Here is a 13,711-nt window from a genome sequence, read left to right as displayed (position 1 = left end):
CGATCGATATGTTATGTAATTGACGCGAGGAACATTTCGACACGAATGATGTAACGAGCGTGTAGTAAAAAAAATAGATTTTATAGCGATCAATTGCGAAATTGTATTTTGCTTCGAGACTTTTTTAAAACTGCAGACAGATTTTTAATATTTCCAAGGTATATAATATATTTTTTAATTACAATGCCATTAGATATCTGGAACAGCTGCGAAGTTGGGAAAACCGAATGCTTATCATCATTGCACGCTCTTGGTCAACGTGAACAAAGCCAATCTGAGTTCGATTCTTGAGAGGAAAGAGGTAAGATTTTTTCTCCACATTGCTGATATATACACACGCGTGTATCTTCTCATAAAATATGTGTATTTGTATCGTAACACATTTCCATAGCGCTGCAATATATCGAGTATCAATATTGTGCTACTGTTTGTTCAAGATAGCTTCAGTGATTTATGTATGAAAGAAAAAGAAAAAGGGATATAATGAGTGAATACACTTTTAGAATGGTATCGTCACAAATGCGACGACTTCTGTACGCTCTCCAATAAAAAACTTGTTCGATATAAACCGTAATATTCAAACGGATAAGCTCTTATCCGCTATTGGCTGGGAATATCTGCGTACGAAAGCCCTCGTTCTCGAAGACGGAAAATACGATCTGGTGGAACAACAGAAGGGATTCAAGTTTATCAATCCAACGGAAGCCTGGTTCCCTGGTACGTACGGAAAGCAGCTCGTATTATTTGAAAAATATGTTAGAAGATACGATTAAGATTTGAACAATTTTATACCTATCTTTGTTATCGAATGGAAATTACCAAGTGTACGAAATTCGTGTACAAACGTTCGATAACGGATTTAAGATGTTTTCGTAAATTGGTGTTACGCAGGAATTGATAACTTCGCCAGCGAGTTCCGTTCTTGGGATTGGAATTTCGGCAAGACCCCGAAATTTACGGTTACCCGCACGCTCGACTTTCCCGCTCACGATGGTAAATTGTATCGTCTGAATTTGAGCTTGGAGGTGCAGAACGGTATGGTAGAGGAGATCAGAATGAGTTTGCCCGCTGGATTAGTGTCGACCGACTTCACCCAAGACGCGAGCGTGATTAGTAACATTCGCGGCACGAAATACGATCATGAAGTAACGGAAAACATAATCGCCGCGATCGGCGGTAAGACCGTCACCGTAAATACGTTTCAAAACGTAGATGAAAATAATATGAGGCTTGACGAGGCTACGCTGCAATGATCCGAAGTCTCGAGCAACCACAATTCTGCTCCTAACGTTATTGTGTTCAAATGAGAATAATTAGTGTTAAAAATATGTTGTATTATATATGTACAGATATAACACATTACGTGCCTATAATATTTTTTACATATATAACAATATACAACGCGCAAAAAATAAAAAGAATATGTTATTCAATAGCATATCTACCACTATTATCTAAACATTGATTAAGAATGTGATAATATAAAATGCACATCTTGCCTAATTTTTCATCATTGATATTATCGAGATAATATGTATCATATTTTAATTTTCTATTGTTTTTGCATTAACTATTATAAACTAAACTAGGTTTTCTATAATTGGAGTCCTTTCATTAACTATTTATTGATTTATGCATGTACTATTAAAAGTAATCCGAATTATTTCTTTTTGACATTGTAACGAAAAAAATTTTGATTTGTAATATATATATATAGTATATATATATATAATATTTTATAAATTAAATCTGTACATTACTTAAATAAAATTGTATATTGAAATAAATCTTGACATTTACATATGTTCAAAAATCGTGTTAAAAAGATGGCACCATCTATTAGGGCATGTGTCTTTCGTCTTTTGATTATTAATGCGTACTATCGTTTAAATTACTTTATATTACTTAAATATTAATTTAAATTAATCGTTTAAATACTTATAAGAAAAATGCGATTAAAGCTGGATCTTAATAATATTTTTATGTAAATTTTGAATACATTGTCTAGTTCTATAAATTGCCTGCTGGATCTTAGTGTGAAACTTGAAACGCAATTATAATAAACTGAAATAGTAATACAAGTTAAATTGATCGTCAAATAATGATGCTAATAAGCATCTTAAAATTGTAAAGAATTTATTGTGAAAACTATCACCCTAGCCAGCGAATTCTTTGCAGTTTGAAAATGCTTATTAGCGTCATTATTAAATTAATGATCAGTATAATTTGTGATGTTACTATTTCAGCTTTAATTACGGTGACATATGTTAGTTATAAGATTTGAACTTAAGTGCTAAAAAAAAGTAGAAAAGATGGATGTATATGTGCGGATAAAAAAAATGTAAGTTCTTTTTTTAGCTTGTATAATCTGGAATAAATAGGTATTCTATTCTATTCCCGTTTTAATTTATGATTGTATTGAAGTCTAATAATACTCGGCTCACAGTTTATATAACTGGAAAATGTATTTAAAATTTCAAAGAAATATTATCAAGTCTCAGTTTCGATTGTATTTGACACTTATCTACTTATTATTCACATAGTGGTCCAGTTTGACTTAATTATTATTAAAATATTTATTACAATTTCTTGCTTCTTAGTTTTTAAAACGATTTACTTAATTTTGGTAAAATAATCTACATCAGAGTTTTCTCTGTGCAAAGTAGTTTTATTATAAATCCATAATTTATAAAATAAAGTCAATATCACACTGTCTATCATACTTTTCGCAAAACATTAATATCTCTTTGCGGTCTTATCAACATATGCAGCATGCTTATCCGTGCACTAACTTTCAAAGCGACGAGTCAATCGTATAACAACAATAGTAATTACCCTTACCTTTGGAACCTTATATGTATCTCGTATTATTTATGGCAACGTTATTATTTAAATTTGTTGTAATGCCGATATGTTACGATAAAGTCCCGGTCGCAGCATGACTTCGCGATACGGCGGCGGTGGAGTATCAGGGCAAGATATCGCGTTATCATTTGGGGCAGAATCCTCAAATTGCCACAGATTCTGCAGCAGCGAAACTCTTTGAGCGTCGTTATCGGTTTGTCGGCGGCATCCGCGACAACAAGATATCTTCCTTGTGAGCCAAACGTAACAACTAAGCATGCCGCACGCGATACCGAGCAGAAATCCGATCGCGAGGAACCAGTACGGCGACATGGAGTTCAATGCTTTCGCAAAGTTCGTCACGTCTCTCGCGTTGACACGAGCAACTGTATTTTTTTCATGTGCCGGTATTGATGTTGTAGGATACTTTGTCGTGTTTCTCTTGATGATCGAGTTCGAGGTTATTATCGGTCGACGCTTCTCATACTTAATTCGTGGATTGTAGAGAATCATTTTTTCAAACTTCTTCGGCTCCGCACTTTTTTCGCATACTGCATGATATTGTATACTTCTGCGGGTCAAATACGTCTGCAAGTCATGCGTAAGCTTATCACAGGACCAGGGATTTCTGAAAAAAAAATTAGAAAACATTATTATTAAAATTTGTTGTAATGCCGATATGTTACGACAAAGTTCCGATCGCAGCATGACTTCGCGATACGGCGGCGAGGATCTGAGAACGCTTTCATTTATCAAATTATTATAAATCTAATTTTTAGAAAGCAGATATGAGTAAACTGTTTTTATGATTCATTTTTTATTTCATAGATAAGTGTACATCGCGTATAAACAGATTAAACATATTGCGTATTGAATTATATTACTTAGCTGATAAACAGTCTTGAAATTATGTCTATAATTACAGATTTATGTAAGATTAAAAGGAATTATTTAACAATTATAATTTTAAGTTGTGTGTCAAATTTCTCGATCATCGTCTTACCCCTCTATAGATAATCTTCTTAAAAATTGTAATGATTCCAGAGCGACGGTGTCCAACTGAATCATCAAGTTATTTGAAAGATCAAGGGTACGAAGGTGCGAGAGTCCAATGAACATGTCCACCGGTACATGGCTAATTCGACACGAGTCCAGAGCCAATTCCTAAGTAAAATAATTTTTAAATTAAACGAAAGTGCCATCTTTCTATACGATTGAATTATTTATAAATCGCTATAATTAAACTAATGAAATGGGCTTCAATCAAAGTAAATACAATTTTATTTTCGTGAGTATTAACATCAAAGTAATGTTTTCATAGTAAATATTTCTGCAAAACGTTAAGCCGTTATTTACATTAATATTATGGATGCAATGTGCAATGTAAATATCGATTGTAAATGTAATATTGATAGCGATTCTTAATTAATATATTTTTGTTATTACCGTGAGCCAGGGGCATTCCAATTTCGGTACATGAGAATTGAAATTATTTTTTGACAATCGTAGAATTCGCAAACTCGTCGCTGGCATGAAGACATCCGCCAAGAGATAGTAAAGGTGATTTCGGGATAGATCCAAAACCGTCAATTCGGATAATCCACTAAAAGCGTTTAAACCAATTTCGCCAATTGCATTTATAGACAGATTGAGATATTTAAGCCTCGTCAGCCCTGCCTCCTAAAAATAAACAGAAATATTGCAATATATGAGAGAGCGTATCCTATATAGGATTAATATATTCCAGAATTAATCTATTTGAAATTTTAGCTGTGTATACGAAATGACAATCGAAAAATTGCGAGAAATTAAATGAATGTTTTGCAATGAGTAGATAGAATGAACTAAATGCTATACTAATATACAAAAAATTTATCATTCTTGTTAGCATATAGCATAAAAAAATACATGCACATGAAATTAATAAATATAATTTTAAAAAAAGGCCTAACAATTCGCTGTATGGTTATACAGCTGGTTTAGTGATATGAAATAATGACCGTCTGAATTTGTATAATAAATCAAATCGCTTTTGAAAACTTATATTTAATAGACACTTTTCAGTATTAATAATTACTAATTATAGTAACTATTATAATATATAATTTAGTATTAATCATTTTATATTAATAATAATATTATTATATATCTTCAAATAATTCCAGGCAAATTCCTTTTACGGAAATTATTATTCATATTAACGTCGTCAACTATACATATATTACTGTGCCGTGAATTGGGCCGAATTTTCGGCTTTTTTACAGGTATACAAAATATTTTTTTTTCTGCATGCTAACAACTATAAATATTATAAATATTTTGTGCAAAGTATTGGTTAATTCATTCCATTCTGTCCAGTTTCATTACAAAATGACGACTATTTCACCATCAGCTTCCCGATTGTCATCCTGTACAGAGAAAACTATAAATATTTATATCAACACTTGAATTTATGTTAAAATATAAAATACATTCATTTATTTTTATTGTCACAGTACTTTCAGTTTTTACTAAAAGCAATGCTAAGAATAAGAAATATTCTTCTTTATCGCTTTGAAACTTTTATGACATCCGGACTGATGAATTCCTCAGATAATCTAGATGGTCAAAGCCAAGTGTATGGTCAGCTAAAATCTCAGGTAGCTAGAACTTTCTCCCAAACCGGAGGTTCGGAAACATTTTGACAAAAGGCTCAAAAGTACCAAAGAGTATTAATAAGAATAACAATGAAAGAGAATTTTTTCAACGAAACATTTTTTTTAGCAACAATTAGATTCAAGAATATATAAATTTAATTTGTCGGAGATGAGTAAATTAGTTTCAGGTGTACAAAATATAGAGAACGGTAAATTTTGTCGAATATATTTGTATTTTCTCAATAGAGGCCCGAACTTGGTCGAGTCTTTTGTTAACGCACGTACGCTTCTTGCACGATATACTTACAGCCAGTTCGTAATTATTTAAAATGGATATCGAGTTATTCGACAGGTCCAGGGCTTGCACTACGCTCGGCGCACCTGTGTGAATGCTATAAAGATGGCGTCCGGTGCACGAGGCGTGCTGCAAATCGTACCAGGTACCGCATACGCACAACGACGGGCACCATCCCGAGACACCGACGAGCGCGACCGCGTCGAGGACGAGGGCGACGAGCCAGGTCCCGACAGCCTCGCGCGTCATGATGCAGAGCAGCCGAATTCGACGGTCTCGACGTCCGTCATTATCGCTCCCTCACCGTTTTCGCGTTTCCGAATGTCGGATCGTCTTAACTGGGCACGAAACTGTCGTGTACTGGACGTAATCTTATCGTAGCCGTATGTATGCGCCAAGCGTGTATGCGGATGACGAAGCGCGTACATTGCGACGCGTCATACCGCAATTGTGTTATCCCGCTGTTAACATATCGCACGCTTTCCAGGAATCCGCGGCGCGAGAGGTATATACCGAGCTATACCGAGAGATACCAAGGAAGAAGGGAGAAATCTTATCAAACTCCATCGGGAAAGGCGAAACTAAGTGTCGGGGCCGAAAGGTTGAGTGCGGAATTTTGAGAGCGATATTTATACGTGACCGTCACTCTTTTTACCTGCAGCAGCGATCAAAAATTATACTTATTCGAAACGCGATCGCGGACGCGTTCGTTGCAGACTTTCATCGCAGACTTTTGTCATTCCTCTGTAGAAATTTCGAATTGTCTATCTACGAATCGTCTATATCTACAATTCAGTGTCCTCTTCGGGGAGAAAATTAGAGGGTATCCTTATGTTCGCGAATTTTGACCAGGAACGGCGAAGTATGCTCGCCGAGCGCGAACAATGGCGTGTCCGATCGTAAAACGGGACGTTTCGAGGAAAAAAGTGCCTCCACCGCAAACCGAAAGGAACGACCGCGATAAGGCCCCGGCGCGCGGTTCTCCGCCGAGAAAAACATTCGCCCGGCTTTAGCGGAATAGCAGTGCGAACTTTCCCCAAGTTTCCCGGTGCGGTAAAGTGCGCGCCGACGTTACGTATACGCATCCAACTTTTGGCACACACAGGATGAGAAACGTTTGCGTTACGTTGAAGTTACGTTGATGATCCCGCTCTTGCTTCTCCACGTATCGCGAGTAAACCTCGTCTTTAAAAAAAAAAAATAAAAAAAAACCGCGGAGAGAAAAACTTAATTTTTAATTAAATTATTTTTCAAATTATGTGTTGACTTTGTACTTTCTACAACAGCTTTTCGCGGTTTGTTTGTTAGGCATTGCTATTCAAACTGCATCGAGATTACAATTTCAACGATGATTGGAAAACTGATTCTGAATGCACTTCTGTAGTCAGTTTTATTTATTCGTAATTAATTGTAATGATAATGAAATTGTACATTCAAGTTAGCTCAATACGGTCTAAGAAATTTTATGAAACAAATTAGCGCTTCGTTGTGGCCCTTTCGACAGTCTGTTCTTGTGATACCAAAATATTATCGGCAACGATAGATCTATTTTCGAAGCTAATAATCTTATCTCGGGTTTTTTACAAGTATAAATATACAACGAAATATATATACTTATTTATGTTATCTACTATTAACAAATTCAAAGAAATTTAGAAATCATGTTTGTATAGATAAATCTCTTTCTCTCTCTTTTTTTTATGTTATGCAAATACACCTTATACATAAATGTGAATGTAATATAATTAAATCATTCGAAAAGAGATTTTACAAAGTGACTGTAATAATTTTTTTTTTTTCAGCAGAATACCAACAGCAATATAATAGAATTTGCTAGCGAAAAACGATAACAGATCGAGTGAAGAAACGGAGCGCAGAGTTTGCCATTTCGTAATCATTTAAATGGAATGCATCATCCGAATGGCCACGAAGTGGCAGATTCTATTCGGTTTTTGTTGGCGGAACTCGGGCTTAATGCAAACGCAGTTGATGCCAATCTGTCGGAATGTTCTACTCGAATCCGCTGACAAACATCTCGCTTCCTGGGAATTTCTGACGTTCCGGACGTTCGTCGCAGTGGCGCGACGACAGACCTAAATTAACTGTTTGCCAAAGAGTCTCGAGATATCGAGATAACGGATATATATCTCTCGCGGCGAGTTAACGAACGGGACAATAGGAGTCGGGGATTTCGGCGCACGGCACGGTATGACCGTTCATTATCCTTCCTCCGTACTTATAATGAGGGTCAGCGATTACCGAGTTGGTCAACGAGGCGCGCATATATTGCGCAACGTCCACGGAAATAAATCTAGGATAGGCTGCTGGGAACGCCGTGGACCGTTGCCTTCTATTTCGCCGGTCCGCCTTCTCCGTCCCCCCCCCCCTGCCATCTCTTCCCCTCTCCCCATACGTCCGACCGTCCCCCTCGCAACATCTTCCGGCCATTTTCATCGCGCGTCGCGTCCTCCGCGCGCCGCCATGACGAGATCGCGTCCGGCAAAGCGGCGGATCCCGCACCTTCGCGAATCGACGCCGGCCCGAACCGATCGATCCAGGGGGGGGGGAGGAGGGGGGAGAGGAAGAGATCTCGGATCGAGCCGGGACGATTAACGAATCGGAACCCCCGCGTCACGCTCGACGGACGAACGTCCGTCCGCGGGCATCGATGTCGAGGAAAAAACAAGCGCGTTTTACTACGCGTCGGACGCGCCGGGAACGGAACAGAGCGTCGTCTCATCTCCGGCCCCAGCTCTCGTAGACCATCCACTCTTCCGCGTATCATCCGCTGGCGCCCTCAGCTGACGCGCGTTCTCCTCCGCTTCCTTCACCGCATGCGCCGCCAGCCAGATACTGCCGGCCTGCAATTTTGTACATGTATAGGTATACATATACTCGGCACCGACGGCACCGCCGACGTCGGCGACGTCGCGAGGTCGGTTCGACGCGAGGCGCCGACACGTAAGGCGCCTCGCTCCCTTTACGAACGACGAGAGTAGGACGGTATTATGCATGACGGACGAGAATATGTCCCGTGTATCTTTTTGTCACTCCGTCGTTGTGCGCTTCGAGGCGAGCTTTTGCAAATGTCTACCGCTGGCAGAGGCAACACACTCCGCTCGGTGGATCGGAGACGCCGGCGTCCTCTCGGCACGCGCAGACCCTCCACTCGCCACTGTGTCGTCACCGGGCGACTCAGCTGACGCAAAATGGCCGAGCAACACTGACAGCTGAAGCGGAAAGCCCGGTTGTTCTCTGCGAAAACGCGACGCGGAGCTCAGCCGAGATCGTCTCGGCGCCTGATGCGCGTGCAGATGGTACCCCGTAGCGAACTTTCGCCGAAATATGACGTATTTCGCGAGGAACACGACGCAGTATGGTATCGCCGGGGGGAGGGGGAGGGGGGCGGAGAGAGTGGGGGGCGGGCGGGCGGCAGGAGAGTCTCGCGGAGCGAGGACTTTGCCCCGCGCAACGGCGCTCGGCCGCTCGCGTCGGTTTCGTCACCGGGGCTTCTCAGCTGACGGCGAAAAACAACCGTCCGGGCGTGCGTAGCGTCGGCAACAGCTGATCGCCGCCATGACTAAGGATCAAGATTAAAAGAGCCGTCCACCCTGTCGTTCATTCGTCCGAACGAACTGGCTCGTAGAAAAGAAAGCGATCGTGAGAGCGCATCTCGGCAATGGGGGGTATTCGTGCGAGATCGTCGAGTCGGCGTCGCTTCGCCAGAAACACCGGGAACGCCGAGCGGCGGCGTCGGCGGCGAGCGCCGAGTACGCACGGCGCACGCCCGTCGGCGTTGGCGGAGGGGTCGGCGGGACAGAGGGAGGGGGAACTCGGCGAGGGGAAATTGCGCCGGGAGTGAGAGAGAGAGAGAGTGAGAGCGCGAGGAAGGGGGGGGCGGAAGAGCGTGGTGGAGTGGAGCGTCTGGTCGAGCAGGCGCTCTTTGCCTAGGCTTCTAAGCCTGCGATTTTTTCCCGTTCGTCTCGTTGTCCGGGCGGCGGGCCAATCGGAGTAAGTAGGTCAGCGCGAGCGGCCAATCGGCGCTCGAGGCCGGGTCACGTGGCTTTGTTGTTATCTATCAGCTGTTTTTCCCGGACGGGCGGGCGGCCGGCCGGCGCAGTGAAAGCCGCTTGGCAGTCTGTCCTCAGTCCCTCCCGGTCGCTCAGCTGTGCGTCACATGTCGGGCGCCGCGAGTCCTTCTCCCGTGCGGATCGCTACTAAACGTACGAGTCTAACGACCCGGCTAGGACGCCGTCTAGCACCGGACCTCCGTCTAACGTCGGCGCGCGTCAGCCACGTATTATTATGCTGTCAGCCGTGTGCACGCCAACGCATCGCCACGAATCGATCACGAAGTGCCTCGAATATGCGGACGGCGTGACGAACGCGGGCGACGGTGCACGCCGCTTTGTTGATACGCTGAGTTCTGTGTTCAGGCCACGGAGGCCGCCGCGTCCCTTCGGCGTTTAAAACGAGATCCCTGCGGGATCGTCGTACCCTCCCCCCCGTCCCCCGCGAGTTTTAAGCACTGCCACCGCCGTCGGTGGCAGGTACACGACGGCGTGGATTGGTGCGTGACGGAAAAAAGCCTGTTCGGTACGATGACCTAAAGCGGGATAAAAGAGGGATAGAGCGGGCCACGAGAGAGCGAGAGGAAAAGAGCGAGCCTTTCTTTGGGAATTCGCTCGTTGGCGACGTGGTCGACGTTGGCCAGCGTGGTTAAAGGGATCGACGCCTTCCTTTCGGGAGTGCGTGCGTGCGGGCGGGCGTGCGTGCGTGCTCGCGTGCATGCGTGCTTATACGTGTCGTCAACCGTTGCATCGCGACCATTGAGTTTCGCAGACGTGCGCGTTATTCTTGCACTTTGAATTTTGAACTTGTTCGCGTTCCGCGTGCGTCTGGCATTCCCTGCGCCCGGCGTGACTCCTGTGGTCTGTGTGTGCGTGTGTGAATCGTTCGCCGTGCGTTCACGAGCGTTCTCTTCGAACACTCTCGAGACGTGTCGCAGGACAGTCGAGTGGACAGTATTGAGTTTTGGAACAGGGAGATTCCCTTTCTCAGATCTCTCTCATTGGATCTGTACTGCCTGGACTTGCAACAACACGCCGAGACACGCGTCTGGACGTCGGGCCCCCTTTCGAAGTCCGCGGAAGTAACCGTGGTACTCTGATTCAACAAGAATCGAAAATCCAAAGGCGATTAAGAAGAAGAAGAAGAGTGGACAGGTGCACGTGAAGGAACACAGAGTGTTTGTCGCGTGAATGTTTCGCGTCGCGTCGCTCGTCCAACGAGTGCCTCGCGCAACGGGACTCCGCGCGAGAAAACGATCGTCGGGAACGATCGAGTGATCCTCCGCCGCGAAGAGGAAGAGAGAGAAAAGATAAAGCGAGAGGGACAAAAGGATCCTACTGATCTGCGCGAAATCGAGTGATATCGCGTCGCTCGGTAGAAGCCGCGAATAATGTCGACGGGCAAGAGGCTGGCGAAGCGCAGCATAATCGGCACCAGGGTGTGCGCTCCCGGTCAGGACGGCAAGTACTACAGCGGCGCCATTTGCGCCGTGAAAACGCCGCAGACCGCCGAGTCGCCGGGCCAGAAGAGCGTCACGGGGAAGACCCTGTACTCCGTGCGCTTCGACATCACGGGCGGCAGCCCGCCGAGCCCCAAGGAGTACTCGGACCGCGATCTCATCGGACCGGGCTTCGGTTCCGTCACTGGCGCGCGGCTGGTACCCGGTCAGAAGGTTTATCTAACGTACAACGGTAGGGAGATCCACGCGGAGGTCACGGAGCATCGCCAGCATCTCGACGAGGTGGACGTGGTCATTGCCCCGAACGGGCAGGAGGTGAGTCCGTCAGCAAGTTACATTGTGCGTATGTGCGTGCGTGCATGTGTGCGTGCGTGTGCGTGTGTATCGCAAACCTCTGATCGCCGCGCGGACGCACACGTGTGACAAGTGGTCAAACTTTATCGATGCCACTCGGTGAACTGTACGTCGGTGAAATTGAAATTCTAAATTGCAAATTTTATTAGACACATACATATATATATATATTCAACAATCTGGCTACCGTCTTTTTTTATATATATCTACACACATTTATCGATTCGAACGATAAATGTGCCCACGAGGGCGAGTTCGTTATCGTAGATGTGCCATAAATTGAGTTTCAAAAGACCTCAAGATATTTGCTGAAGTTTAAAATCTATCTGTAGAAAAATCTTGGGAGTCAGCGAAATTGCATGCGCGCCAATTTTCTCAATAAAAAAGTACCTTCGGTGTTCTCCTTCACTCGGCTAACTTCGGACTTTGCGCGACATAGGTACGCGACGTTCTTAAAAAAAAAAAAAAAAACCGAAAGCTGCGTAAGTACTTATACGAGTCGAGTGGCTCGTGTACGAGAGAGCTTCGACGGGAGACCGAAAGTGATGGATAATATGGAACTTCGCGTTTTCGTTTCGCCTCCGCGAAAGCGCGAATTCGAAAGGGAAAAGCCTCGCGACTTTGCGCGGCGCGCGTCGCTCACGCCCGGTGCCGGGTGTCGACAGATCTCGCGTCGAGACCACGCTATTTGGGAGTATTCTTGGCGCGTAGCGGGTTAACGATCCTTAAGAAGATTAAACGAATCGAAGGCGTAATATCGGGCGTGCTCGCGCGCGGCGCGTACGAGATATGGCGTCATATCCCGGGGACTCTCTCTCTCTCTCTCTCTCGTCTCTCGTTCGCGCATCAGACGCGCAGGACAGAGACGATCGCGCGTCGAGAGAGCGAGCCGTGCGCGCTTGCGCGCACGCTAAACCGCTCGTAAATCGCATCGACGATCGTGCGTACGCCCCGGCTCCTCCGGAGCGGAGCGGAGCGGTTACACGCTCGTCCGACGACGTCAACGGATCCGAGTCAGAATCCGAACGTGATCTAATTTCGTTCAGGTAATACACATGCACGCGATTCCCCCTAACGTGACGACGAAACGACGGCGTTTCGACATCGACGTCGATTTAGACGCGCCGATCTGGAGGCAGCGCCGCCCAGCATCTCTACCGATCGAATCCGGTATACGGATAGTACAGCGCGGCGGTATATAGGGGCTTTATATCGCGGGTGAACGCGGGAGGCACGCCGAGCGACGGTGGGATAAAGATACGCGAGCTATTAAAAAGAAAGAAGAGTCGTGAAACACGTCGGCGCGGACGCCGATGGGGACGCCGATGCGCGCGTGTGTCGTTAATCAGAAAATTTAATTTTCGTGACCCCGTTCCTAAAGTGGACGATCGAGTGGCTTGCCCCATTTACGCGGTGCGCATGAGCGTGATCCTCCCTCTCCCCCTCCCCCCTCTCTCTCTTGCTCCCTCTTTTCCCTTGCGTTCACGGGATAGATGACGGTGGCGAGGGAGGGAAAAGCTTCACCTCTCGTCACGCGTTGCATCCCAATTCGAGCGCGCGTTGGTAGAACGCCGGCTCCGTCACCGGAGAATCCAACCGCCGCCACCTTTAACCCTGTTTCGCCTCTCGCCTTCCACCTCTTCGGTGGAAAAGCCTTTGCGCTTCCTCGCGACAGAAATTTCAGGAAGGTGACAACGCACAGTGAATTCTCAAACATTTCAACGTTTATCTTCTCCATCGGAAGATGACTATAATGATAGAGAAATGACAAATGACTTGATAACGCAGATAATTATCGCTTCAAGACCTTTTCTTTAAATCGATAAACCGATTTTTTGTTTGGGACTCTGTCTATTCTAAATTGATCAATAATGCGTCTCCGAATTCTTTGAGGAAATATAAATAGCCTAATCTATAAATAGTTTAATCTTCTGTTTCTTTTTTTAAGCAAAGGTAGATTTTGTCAAATGCAATAACTGTTTATCTCTTTTCTTGTAGTTTTTATTAAAGTAAAAATACAGACATTAAAATCGAAGTTTGGTTTATAAATTG

The 13,711-nt window shown here is 44.3% G+C and overlaps 3 protein-coding genes and 1 long non-coding RNA gene across 4 annotated transcripts in view; 3 read left to right on the top strand and 1 right to left on the bottom strand.

Annotated features, from left to right (window-relative positions):
- Window positions 1-193: 193 nt before the first annotated feature.
- On the top strand, window positions 194-2,450 carry LOC105462372 (lipoyltransferase 1, mitochondrial-like; the record flags this gene model as incomplete). The annotated part of the gene is made up of 3 exons (XM_011708896.1): window positions 194-301; window positions 504-717; window positions 892-2,450. Coding segments are annotated over 3 exons (684 nt in total), but the record flags the coding sequence as incomplete, so codon positions are not given.
- Window positions 2,451-2,647: 197 nt separating this feature from the next.
- On the bottom strand, window positions 2,648-6,145 carry LOC105462370 (amphoterin-induced protein 2-like). The gene is made up of 4 exons (XM_011708895.1): window positions 5,788-6,145; window positions 4,291-4,524; window positions 3,848-4,008; window positions 2,648-3,472 (listed from the first exon to the last, which is right to left on the bottom strand). The coding sequence occupies exons 1-4, from the start codon at window positions 6,022-6,024 to the stop codon at window positions 2,890-2,892; spliced, it is 1,215 nt and encodes a 404-aa protein (XP_011707197.1). The 5' UTR covers window positions 6,025-6,145; the 3' UTR covers window positions 2,648-2,889.
- On the top strand, window positions 6,082-7,553 carry LOC105462371. The gene is made up of 2 exons (XR_976050.1): window positions 6,082-6,158; window positions 6,263-7,553. It is a non-coding gene; the product is annotated as an uncharacterized LOC105462371 (long non-coding RNA).
- Window positions 7,554-9,921: 2,368 nt separating this feature from the next.
- Window positions 9,922-13,711, top strand: part of LOC105462369 (zinc finger protein 395-like) — a 41,234-nt gene continuing 37,444 nt past the window's right edge. Inside the window, exon 1 of the mRNA XM_011708894.1 lies at window positions 9,922-11,620. Coding sequence (XP_011707196.1) covers window positions 11,237-11,620 — 384 coding nt within the window. The 5' untranslated portion in view covers window positions 9,922-11,236. The remainder of the gene's footprint in view (window positions 11,621-13,711) is intronic.

This window comes from Wasmannia auropunctata, unplaced genomic scaffold (genome assembly GCF_000956235.1).
Source record: "Wasmannia auropunctata unplaced genomic scaffold, wasmannia.A_1.0, whole genome shotgun sequence".
Classification (NCBI taxonomy): domain Eukaryota; kingdom Metazoa; phylum Arthropoda; class Insecta; order Hymenoptera; family Formicidae; genus Wasmannia; species Wasmannia auropunctata.
The sequence above is the reverse complement of the archived record's forward strand: the minus strand, read 5'-3'. Positions and strand labels throughout refer to the sequence as shown.